Source organism: Miniopterus schreibersii (genome assembly GCF_964146895.1).
Source record: "Miniopterus schreibersii genome assembly, chromosome: 14".
Classification (NCBI taxonomy): Eukaryota; Metazoa; Chordata; class Mammalia; order Chiroptera; family Miniopteridae; genus Miniopterus; species Miniopterus schreibersii.
Window position 1 is genome coordinate 40868685 of NC_138114.1, and position 12501 is coordinate 40881185.

General features: G+C 44.8%; 1 protein-coding gene across 2 annotated transcripts in view; it reads left to right on the top strand.

The window, feature by feature from the left end:
• Positions 1-12501, top strand: part of SUFU (SUFU negative regulator of hedgehog signaling) — an 86844-nt gene that overhangs the window by 15788 nt on the left and 58555 nt on the right. For both annotated transcript variants that reach the window (XM_081158849.1, XM_081158848.1), the window contains exon 3: positions 8009-8145. In XM_081158849.1, coding sequence (XP_081014975.1) covers positions 8009-8145 — 137 coding nt within the window. The remainder of the gene's footprint in view (positions 1-8008; positions 8146-12501) is intronic.

A 12501-nucleotide genomic window follows, 5' to 3' on the forward strand; every position in this document is an offset into this window, starting at 1 on the left:
ACTTGTCAACTGCAGACTCTGGCAAGCTTAACCTTGCCTTAGATGAGAAATGAGTACATCAGGCTCCTTGAGGCCCCAGCCAAACCTCAAACTCTCTGTCTTGGTTGAACGAGATCAAGAGGATTTTCCAAAATTCAAAACTTTCCTGGCCTGGACTTTTTCTGTTCTATCCATTATTGTGGTCACTTTTTAGTTATAAATTTACTTATCCCCCACTCGATTTTAAAGAGAGAGAGGAAGGGGGGGAGAGAGACAGACAGGCATTGATTTATTGTTCCACTTATTTATGCAATCATTGGTTGCTTCTTGTGTGTGCCCTGACTGGAGATCAAACTTGCAACCTTGGCGAATTGGAATGACGTTCTAACCAACGGAGCTACCCGACCAGGGCTAAATTTGCATTTTTCGCTATAAAGACAGTTGACCCATTTTACCAGAAATGTTGGAAATTGGAGAAGGGTGAAGAAAAAAAATCATTCCTAATCCTATCACCTTTTGTTCGAAATCCTGCATGTCCTCATGATGGTTTCTGTAAACAATCATGAGTGATGCCTTCCCAGGTGTGTGTAGGGCTTTTGTCTTGTGTAAGTCCTCTCAGTTTAGGACTTAACATCTTCCAAGGCTGCCCTTCTACATGGCTAACACTGTTTTCTAAATTCAGCTGGCTCATGGCTGCTAGGGTTTCCAGATACTGAAAACAGCACATTTGTTTGGGAAGATGGCTCCTACCCATTGCCATGTTGCATTAACTACATCCATTTTTTTGCTGCTTGACTTCTCATAGAAGTGATGAGCAGTTTAGGTAGTGTATGTACCAACTGTGCAGCTGCCCACCTCTCATTTCATACTGTGATTCTTTAACTACAGATTACCATGCCTGGTGGTGATAGCCTGAAGCTGTGTGCTGTTCCCATTGTTGACGTCCCCTTAGAAAGGTGATCAGTGTTTAGATTTGGTGGTCATTGTCACCTGGAAGTGAATACCATGAGCCTCCTTGCTTCTTCCTTTCTTGGGTGTGTGGATACAGAAGACGGTGAGACTGGGCTTATAGAGTGCCCCGGGCTCCTGGTACCCAAGTATACAGAAGATTCACAGTATAAGCACAAATGCCAAGAGATGGATGAGATACTTTTCAGGCAATTGCCTAAAATAAATGGCTACCATTTCGGGCTTGTGAGGCTTTCTGCCATATATAGGAATCAAATAATATACTAATACTGTATGTATGCTACAGGATCTGGTCAATGGATCTAGGAAAAAGGATGGCCCACTGTCCTCTCCTGGCACTGGGTCTACTGGATATTGAGTGGTACATTTGGTTCCCATTCAGCGTTAATCACTGGCCTCTCTTCTTCATTTGGATGGTCAGCCATTCATTCATTACAGTGATAGTCATTGTTGAGACAGTTCTGGACATGAGGTATATAGTAACGAACAGCATTCTCCTGTCCTGGACTTCATGGAGCCTCCAATCTTTTTGGCTGAAGGGCCCTTTAACTGGAAAACGTTGTGGGGAGGTGGGCCTGATACAGCCTTGGGGCCTTAGGTCACCATGCAGAACTCCTTGCCTCCTTTTCTGCAGTCCATGTCTTGAGGCCTGGTAGAGGGCTCTTTTCGAGCAGAAGTTCTGAGGCTCAGGACCAGAACCGTGGTCAGGACTGTGGGGCTAGGCCAGTTTCCCATTTGTTGATGAGAGTATGGGCTTATAGCAGCTTCTCAGAGAGATGTGGTTCACTGGGCTCCAGGCCCTTTGTAGTATGTTAGTAAAAGCGAATGGCCTTCAAAGATCCCTTACCTTCCTGTTCCCTCCCATGTTATTCAGGCTTCTTGAGTCCCGGGTCATAGAACCAGCTTTGCCACAAGAAGGCCAATCAAGGAGATGTTTTGTTTTTCCAGTACTGACCCTACGAGCGCTTGGAGCCCTGCCTCTGACCACCAGTTTCCCTTACTCTGATCTCAGGCTTTTCAACATGAGGTCAGGAACTCAGGAGCCATGCCTGTGGGGAGGGGTAAGTACTAGAGAATGGGGCCTGGCCCAGGCTCCTGATCCCAGGGGGTCAAGCTGGCTGGCTGCGCTTTGTGCCTGTGATGGATTTGACTCCTAAACGCTTCTGAAAAACTTGGTGGTTAGAGGAAAAAACATAATGGAAACTGACAGATGACACTGTGGCTTGCCCTAACCCCTTCTTGCTGTAGTTTTTCCAATATATTGGGTTGAAGACATGTTGGATTCCTGCCCTCTTAAAGCTAGTGTGGCAATTTCTCATTCCTGTAGCCAGAGAAGTTTTGCATAGAGAAAGGACCCAGAAAGATGGCAGTAGCTGCTCAGGGAGCCTTTGGGATTGGAGCATTGCAGGAACATTGCTGATGTGGGTCTCTTAGTTCTGTGCTAGCTCTGTAGCCGGGGGCAGTGTCCATAGCATCTCATGCATGTCACTCCTCTGCTCAGACCATCCATTGGCTTTCTGTGCAGTTGGTGCTCCCTGAAGTTGTACAATGCCCTGATCACTCAACCATGTGAAGATTGTAGTTAGTGAAAATAGCTAGTGCAGAGTCCCTGAGGTAGGAAGGAGTCCAAAGAACAGAAAGAAGGCCAGTATGTTTGGGGCTGGGTAAGAGAGAAGAGCAGTGGAGCAAGATGAGGCTGGAGAGTTTGAAGGCAATATAAAGAATGTGATATTTAACAAGTTATCTGTTGATGGGAGGGAAGCAAAGGGATGATGCAATGTGGTACAGGAGTGGGGCTTTAGGAAACTTTTGCAGTGATTTGGGACCTCAGCACTGGTACAAAGGCAAGAGAACAGAGTTGAGTGATGGTTTTATTTCCCTAAAAAGGAAACAGCAACAAAAGTGGCTCAAAGGAAATGCCATTAAGATATTTGAATCTTACTTTGATAGTGACTGAAAGGAATACTCATTGCTTTTTAATACTGTCTTATCTTGCTTGTGTTTGAATGTCTCAGCCTGATTATCTTTTTGGACGGCAATGGGAATATTATTACCATTTAGTATTTGCTCAGCTGTGACATGATGTGCCCATGTACAGAACATGTAAAAGTACAGCCCTTGGGGAACTGAGATGCTGCAAAGATTTGTTTCTTTCCACTACCCTCATTCATATATCTTAATCTTCTGGAGCAGATGGCTTCCCAGAGTCCTGGAGGATAGTGGGTGGATAAATGGCCCTTGGGCAGAATGCCTGACTCTTGGGTATGCAGGAAGCCCCCAAGCTGTACACCTGTATGCAGATGGCACCTCACTTCCCAAGTCAGACTTTGATCTTGCTGCCATTGGCCTAGCCTGTCTTTTTTTATTTTAAAAAAGATCTTTGACCCAGCTGTCATGGCTTAGTGGTTGAGCATCCACCTATGATCCAGAAGATCACGGTTCTATTTCTGGTCAGGGTACATGCCCAGGTTGTGGGGTTGATCCCCCAGTATGGGGCATGCAGGTGGTAGCCAATCAATGACTCTCTCATCATTGATGTTTCTATCTCTCTCTCCCTCTCCCTTCCTCTCTCTGAAATCAATAAAGATAACTTTAAAAAAAATTAAAAAAAATCTTTGTATAGATGTTGCTTTACACCAGTGCCAAGAGTGGCAGCTGTCATAATGATGCCAAGAAACACAGGTACCAGGCTCTTCCTTGACCCAGAATTCCTAGAGAGTGTCAGGCTGGCTTGGAATCCCTCAGGGGACTGTCTGACCTTTCAGTTCTTTGGTGGTGGTTGGGAGTAGAGGGAAGAATGTACATTAGGTCTCCAGTAGGGGAGAGTGAACTGTTGTGTTTTCTCCACCCTGTAGAGAGAGGGTCTGCTGCTCTAGGCTTGGTGCTTTTGTTCAATTTAGTGTCTCAGTCTGGGAAGCTCTTTGCTCACTGGGATGGAGGTAAGCCACCCTAAGTGTTGGGAGTCAGGTAAGTTTGTTTGTCTGGATTCTCAGCTGAATCAGTCCTGGGAGCTACTCTTTTTAACCTTGAGGAATGCTGTGGGAATGTGCTCCTTGACTCCCAGCAAGGGATCTCAGGAGACATCTACTTGAGTGAGGCAAATGCTTTCCCTGAATCTGGTCGGATGGCGTGTAGTGGAAAGAGCATGTGCTACTCAGAGTTAAACTTGAAGGTGGATGCCCTGCACCGCAACCTCCCCGGACTCCCAGCTCATTGTGAGAGTGCAGAGTCTTAGCTGGTGGGGGTTTTCTTATTCATTCTTCTTTTTTTTCTTTCTTGTTTCTTAATTTCTTTAACAATTTTTCAATTATAGTTGACATTCAATGTTATATTAGTTTCAGGTGTACAGATAGTGGTTAGACATTTATATTACTTATGAAATGATCCCCTGATAGGTCTGGTATCCACCTGACACTATACATAGTTATTACAATATTATTGACTATATTTCCCATGCTTAACTTATCCCTGTGACTATTTTTAACTGCTAATTTGTACTTTTTAATCCCTTCACCTTTTCCCCCACTCCCCCAACCCGCTTCCCACCTCATTCTTTAAAAAAAAAAAAGATTTTAGAGAGAGGAAGAGAGAGAGAGATCAGTGTGAGAGAGAAACATTGATCAGTTGCCTCCCAAATGTGCCCTGACCGGGGATTGAACCCATAACCTGAGTATGTGCCTTGACTGGGATCGAACCGCCACCTTTCAGTGTACAGGATGATGCACCAACCAACTGAGCCACACTGGCCAGGACATGTTCCTTCTTTTTTTAAGATTGTACAAAATTAATATAATATAGCTGGAAATTTTTTAAAAATCTTAGCTATGTCAGAATATTACCATATAAACATATTTCAAAAGAATTTTACAAAGTTTTTCACATAGTGTATAGTGCTTTGGTAGTTACTAAACACCATTTCAAAACATCTAATGAAGTTTGAGTAATTGTGAATTGTTCGAAATAAAACATCTTTGCAAATGCTTGTTTAGCAATTGTTTACTGAATTCTGTTGTAATGGCTGTCACTCAAAGCATGGTAGCAGTCAGGAAGAACCCCAGGCCTGGTTTGAGGGTTCTGGGAGGAGTCCAAGGTCAGTAAAACCCCTTCTACTCATATTGTGTCTGAAGTTAGCAGTCATTTTGGCCTATGGGAGGCCGAGTGATAACCTTAGTCAGACGCTTTGAGACAGACCTTTGGGCAGGTTCCAGGGGTCAGACAACTGTGTCCAGGACTCAAGGCATGTGTTCTTCCTGTCAGCGGGTTTGATGCTATTCTTAAGGCCGCACAGCCATACCTAGGCTCACCAAATTGTTGGGACAAAGCCAGCCTCTCCCCTGGGCACCTCAATTAGTAGGATCAGAAGTTCTTGAGCTGGAAACAATTTTGAGAAGCCATCTCATTCATCCTTCTGCAATAAGACTAATAGAGCCCCTCCCCCCTCCCTACCAGACTGGGGAGAATCTGTAATGTATTTTTTTAAAAAGTCCTGTTGGAAGAAATCCCAGTGGTTCCCTTTTCCACCAGCCAGTATTTTAGCAGCCTTCTGTGTTAGAAAAAAATCTTTGCTCTAACCCAGATCCCACCTTCTGCCATGCATGCCAGTTTCCTCTTGTGTTTTTCTTTCTCAGAAGATGTGAGAGTCAGCTGCTCCCTAGAAGGGGCTTCATCTCTGGTCAGACAAAACCGCTTTGGCTGGAGAAGCTCTCATGTGAGGAAGTCCAGACCAAGCCAGGCCCCTCCAGGGGACTTTAAAGACTAAATGACCCTGTCACTTGGCTATTGCCTGAGCAGTCTGCTTTGAAAGAGACCTGACAGGCTCCAGGTTGTGTGTTTATCCTGCTGGTGGGCCATTCCAAACTCATGTTTCAGAGTTTAGAGGTTGTGTCCAGCAAGCCTGGTGGGTGGTAATCAAACACAGGTGGAGACCATCTGGCTGGGCCTGCCCCTCCCAGATGAGGGCTGGCCTGCCCACCACAGAACTGGCCTAGAAAGCACCCTGTGTGGAGGCAGATGGTGCACATGTGCATGTGTGTGCATGTACACTCACACATACGTGTGCATGTGTGCACAGCGCTCCTCAGAAAGGTGGTTCTGCTTCGATATGTATGATTTTTTTCTCTCTACATCCAAGGGTTCCCCCATTGCGCATCCTGAGGAACGTGTTTCTTTTAGTCTGTTTCTCAAGTTTTTGTGGTTAGAAATCATGTATTTTTCTTGGCCCAGGATGAAAGCCCTGGAATAATAGTCTAATATATTTTACAAAGCTGCCTTTAATTGGTGGCTGCTTGAAATCTTCCTTTTGACCTAGTGACCCATCTCCTTTTGTAGCGTTTTAGCTCCCAGTCAGTCTTGCATTACCCCAGGTTTTCACACTCCTATCATACCTGCAGCCCTGGGGAGGCAGCTCTTCTACCCTCAGTTTGCTTAGCTATTTCCTCAGCATCCCTGCATGGAATTACCCCAAAACAGGGCAGTTCAGCAAGGAAAGAAAATAGTTTACACTGCGTGCTGCCAAGCATCTTCTAGTATGGTCTCCAAAATTCTAGGTGTGTACCCTCAAAATTGATCCCCCCCCACATAGTTAGGTGCTCAGAGGAAATGCAAACTGTGGACACCTCCTTTGAATATAAGTGGGTATGACCATGGTGACTTTAAGGATGGATTCCTTTTCATCCTTTAGATAACTTAGCTATGAGAGGTGATCTCCCCACCATAGCAAGTGCAGAAAGCCTGTGTTCACCCAGGCACACAGCAGGGCTAGGACTGGTGTCAGAGCTCCTGAGACTTTGAATATCTTTCTGTCTAGTCTCTTGGGATTGGTGATGGTGATGGTGATGATGAAGATGAAGATGACGATGAAGAAGGAAAGAGGCCTCATGAAATTATAGGGTTGGGCATTGACTGCATCACTATCCCTTCAGAATTCTCCCCTCTGACCAATTGTCTATTCCAGTAGCTTGGCTGGCAAGGAGATGTGGGCTGTCATCTTAGGTTATGGTTTGTATTTGTATGCTGAGGAGCTTACATATGTATAATCATTATGGCTCATGTTTGTACAAGATATAATTACTGAAAATTATATCATCAACATATTTTAGCTTTTAACCCTTCCCATGCTGGCAGGCCTCCTGAGCTCTCAGGAACTCTCCCAGATGTGCCCCTCACCTGGGGAGGTGTGTCACTCTCCCAACCAGGCCTTGCTTTCTAATCCATATCCTTTCCCTGGCAAAAGTCGATTCCAGGGACTTCACCCTGGAGATTTGGGGCTCCTGAGCGTTTCCTAGCAGACAAGGAGGCAGGCATTCCTTGCCTTGTCATCACTGTAATGAGTGTGGCTACAGAGGTAGTAACTCTTATTGTCTGGGCTACCTGGGGATGGGAAGGGAGGGCAAACCTTGCTTCCTCAAGGTTCCAGTGATTGAGGAGTGCACACAGGATGCCAGATTTCAGGAATCATATGTACTGATTGATGAATGCACGAGGGGCTTTCAGGAAAAATACAGGCCCTCTCAGTATTTGGAATCTGCCCTGGGAACTGTCTGCAAATGCTGAGTTTGGAGGCCAGCCAGCGTGGCCAGAGGCTTGCACCCTTGTGGGCCAGGGTGGAGGTGGGAGCAGGAAAAGGGCCTCATCCTCACAGAACATACAGCAGGACTTGCATCCTTAGCAAGCGTAGTATGTGCTTATTAACAACCTGAAGGGATATGGAGCTTGAATAAGGACAGTTTTCAGTATTGACTCTCAGTCACACAGAAAAGAATTTACCAGAGCCACAACATGTGGGACTCATAATTCAGGGTGCCGGTAGGGGAGTTTGATTGGCTGGGCCAAGGTCACACACAAGTACTAAAGCTGGCTGGAGGGCAAGGCTAGAGCTCTGGTTCCTTATGGGCTGTTGAGGTCCTTTCTGCCCTCGAGGCTTGCACCCTGGGGGATTCCTCTAGGGTTTGGATGCTAAGGCCGCCAAGAATAAGGGAGAACTTTAAGTAGACTTTCAAAACAGCGTTTTCTTTTTCCTAAGGTAGTTGAACGAAAAACATTTGCTTTTTATTCCTTTCAGATTTACAGGAACAGATGGACCTAGTGGTTTTGGCTTTGAGTTGACATTTCGTCTGAAGAGAGAAACAGGGGAGTCTGCTCCCCCAACATGGCCAGCAGAGCTGATGCAGGGCCTGGCCAGATACGTGTTCCAGTCAGGTAAGAGCCCCAAGAACTGGCTGGTGTGGTGGTTTTATTGTCATGAGTTTGGTTGGCTTTGAGAACTCACAGGCATTTTGATGTCTGCAGAGTGACCTTTCCTGGGAGCACTGTACCCCATTTGTACCATGAGGATGGTTTGTTTTGCCTGGTCTTTTGGGGTGGAAAGCTAGCTGGGCCATGGAGGAGAAGGATATGTCACTATGACCTCTGGCAGCAAGTGAGAGTCTGTGCTGCTGTCCTGACACCCTGAGCCCTTGTTACAGCCTGCCAGTCGTGCTTCTGAATCCCAGTGAGCCAAAGGCCGACTTGGCATGGAACTGACCAGCTCTTTTCTGTCTGCCCTGTTTTCCATAATTAGCATGGTCCTTGCTCCCTCCTGTCAGTGGCCTAAACCATCTCTGTTTCTGGGGCCACAAGCACACGTTAATCTTGACTAAGGATTGGGTTAACAGTAGAGGATGAGGCAGAGAGAGAGAAGGAATTGCCAGGAGCTTGCTCTCTCACTGTGTGAAGGGGAAGCTGGAATCAGGTAGGACCTTAATAGTCAGAAAGATTGTTTGATTCAAGTGCCTTCCAGGGGATGATCCTATGCTCCTGTTGCCCCTTTGGAGACTGCTAATGTGGAACCTGAGGTGGGACTTTGTGCTGGGAACCTTGGTCTCCCACTCTTGGCTCAGCCTGCCTATAGTCCTCCAGTGGCATGAAATGTTGGAGTGAAATTTAGTACCTTTTATGGAGGGTTTCATATCATCTGAATGTTTCTGTGTGGCTAATTGCTCAGAAACATTTCCCATATCACCTCAGATTTTGCTTCTTGGGTTTGGTAAGTAGCCTCAAATATATGCCCAGACACTTTATTCAGGTCTTTTGCTCTTTGCTTATAGATAAGGGCAGAGCAGCATCAAGGCCAGGGGCCCTCAAAATGTGGTCCTTAGAACCCCTGCATCAGAAGCACCTAGAGATTTGTTGCAAACATACATTCCTGGGCCCCATAGGAGACCACTGGCTCAGATGGGGGTGATATTCCCAGATGCTTCTGGTAGAGACTAAATTTGGAGAACCATAAATCTGGTAGCTTCTCTTAAGAACAGTGACTTTTTTTTTCCAGCCTCTAGTAGGTTATAAATTAGGGTGCAATAGAGCCTCTGGGTTGAACTCCTCTGCTCATTCCAGACTCCTAGGAGTCAGTTGTTGGCAGGGTAGCTGTCACATAAGGGGACTGATACTATCATCTACCATTGTGTGTACTATGGGATAGTCCCATTGTGGAGGCTACAGTGGGTCTTCTCTAAGCAAGAGTCCCAAACCTGGCTGCTCATGAGATCCCCTGAGAAGCTTATCAACACACTTATTCCCAAAGTCTTCCACGGGGCTCTGATTCAGTTGATCAGAGGTGGGACTATGGCATCTGTTTCTTAAACAATTTCTTAGGAGATTCTAATGCAGCTGGTCTGGGGATGGTGTTTGGGCTTAAAGAACTGTTGACCAAGAAGAAGTAACCTTCACAGGGTCAGGGAAGCAGGCTGCCTGGAGCAGCTGGTGTATGTGATTTGCTATTACCCTAGTATGGTTTGAAGACTCTTAAAATTGTGCCAAGAATCTATTGCCCGAACACTTTGTGTCTCTTCTCTCCATTCTTTGGAGGCCTAAACTGACTTTGATATAGAACTATCTTTGGAAAAATAGATTTTTCTTGGTGTGGAATTTAATCTGCTATAGGAAAGGGGGCTCTAAAGATTAGGCAACCTCTTGCTTGTATAGACAGGTATCTCCTTGCCCACTGCTTAATCCAGTGTATTTATATGTTTGTTTCTACTTAATGTACTTGCTCAGGTGGATAGAGATCAGAGAAATGGAAGACAGGTGGGTGTTGTGCATCACTGTCAGGCAGAGTCCAGCAGATGAACTTCCGAAATAGTTCTGATATTATAGTTATGAAATAATAAGGTAGGTGAGTGAAAAAAAAAGGGATTTGATTTGCAAGGGTTCATTTCACCCACACCGTAAACATCACCAGTGACCATTTTGTAATACTAATGTGATCGTTGATTCAGGCAGGTTATCAACAGATGCTATAACCATTGGATAAAAAGATGGTTGGGAAACAAGATATTCATTCACAAGGACTCAAAAGATCCCTCTACAGATTACTTATTTATTACAGAGAGAAAAATAATCCCATTACAATGAAAAGATTTGGGCGGACATCACTTTAGCGCAATGATCAAATGTAGCAACACCAATAATGGAACAAATTATTATTTGGTACTACTTAGTGTGTTGTGGTGTAAAGTATAAAATATCAACTATGTAGCACTTTTCCAAAAATGTTGCACCCAAATTGAATCCTGAGCAAATAGACAAATCCAGATTGTGGGACATTTTATAAGACAACTGTCTAGACTCTTCAGAAAATGTCAGTGCTATGAAAGATATAAAAAGGCAAGGGGTGGGGGCTGTCCTAAATTAAAGGAAACATGACAGTTTAAATGCACTTATGATCCTTGATTAGATCCTAAATTGAAAAAATAAGATCATTTTTAGGGCAATTGGAAAAATATATAGACTGTGTTAGATAATTGTATTGTGCAGCTGTGAAATTCCTTGGGTATGATACATACAGTATTATGGTTAATGTCCTTGTTCTTAGGAGATAAAAGCTGAAGTATTTATAAGTACAATGACATGATGTCTGCAACTTACTTTGAAAAAAAAAATAAGAAACTTTTCTAGGCTCCTTTGAGTCTTCCTTTTAAAAAAAAATTTTTTTTTTCTTAATCCATTGATTTTAGGGAGAGAAAGAAACATCGATCTGTTGTTCCACTTATGTATGCATTCATTGGTTGATCCTTGAATGTGCCCTGACCAGGAATTGAACCTGCTACCTTGGCATATTAGAATAATATTCTGACCAACTGAGCTGCCTGGCCAGGGCTGCAACTTAATTTTCTAACAATTCAGCAAAATAAAGTATCTGTGTGTGGAGAGAGAGAGAAGAGAGAGCAAATGTGGTAAAATGTTAACAGCTGGTGGATCTAGGTGAAGAGCATATTGTACTGTCCTTCTAACCTTCCAAATTTTCAGAATGAAAAGTTGTGGCTGTTCTGTGACTGATGTGTGTTCTGTCTTCTCTTCTTCACCAGTGGCCCTTTTATGGTGACTCTAATGTTGCAGCTAAGGTGAAGAATCTTTATATAGTGTGAATATTTGCCCCTTGTAACTGTTTTGTAAGACTGGGCTTAGGCGTTTCAGGTTTTCTCGGAGCAGGGCACACCCCTGATGCTGCACAGAACCTCCCTTGTGACGTGTAGGCATTGGTCTGCCCCCTGATTGGTTATAGTCTACAAGATTTGCACAGATGTTATACAGAACATGTATTTTATGTTTGATGTGTACGTAGATATACCTACATATGTAACTAGCAGTGTAGTTCTGTTTGATGGTCTTGCCTCATTTGTGCTGTCCACCTTCAACTCAGTTTTTTTATGTGGTGCACCCTACCCCTTTGCATGTGAGAACATGCTGAGCATTGTTATCAAGTAAGTGGAATGCTTAGACCTGCTTTTCCAGATCTAAAAGGCATCTGCAGCTTTATCATCCAGACTCAGAAATAACATCAGGGAAGTGGTAGGCAAGGGAAAGAGGACCATGAGACTCTGGGGGTGGGGGTGGGATGTGGGATGCCCAGACCCAGCTGTGGGCCTTTGTGAGGCTGCCTTTGAAGGCTGCTCTGAGGAATGACTCAGAAGGGTCCTATAACTTAGCCCAACCTGCCAGAAGACAGATAACTTTTGGTTGCTTTGCTCAGAGGTGGGAAGCTGGCTGCAGAGAAAAGGAAGTGGGAATGAGAGAGGCCTGGGAAAGACAGATGTCCAGAGAAGGTGAAGGGTTCAAGAGGTGGGGCGGGGCAGGGTAGTATTTATTTTAGTTGAGACGCTTCTCGTTATAAGAAAGTGACAGAAACCTAACTCAAACTACCTTAATAAGACTTTTTTGGCTCAGGTAACTGGGATGTGCAGGATTTCAGGCATGGCTTGATCTATGTGTTCAAACCGTGTCCTCGGAGCTCTGACTTATGTGCTTGGTCATGAACTTTAGCCTGACTCTCCCCATGTGCCAGGAAGGATGAACGCCCCCAGTCAGAGTTTCTGGTTCTCTCATTTTGTAGTCCCAGCAGGCAGAAGGCTTCTTCTTCCAACATTCCTACATTAATCCTGGGGAAGGACTCAGATTAGTTCTGCCTGGATCATGTGACCACCCCGGTTGGTGGTGACAGTCCAGATGGAGCACCAGGATGCATGTTTAAAGTTCTCCCCCACTCCTCACTTCTAACCACAAGGAATAGGAGAGAAG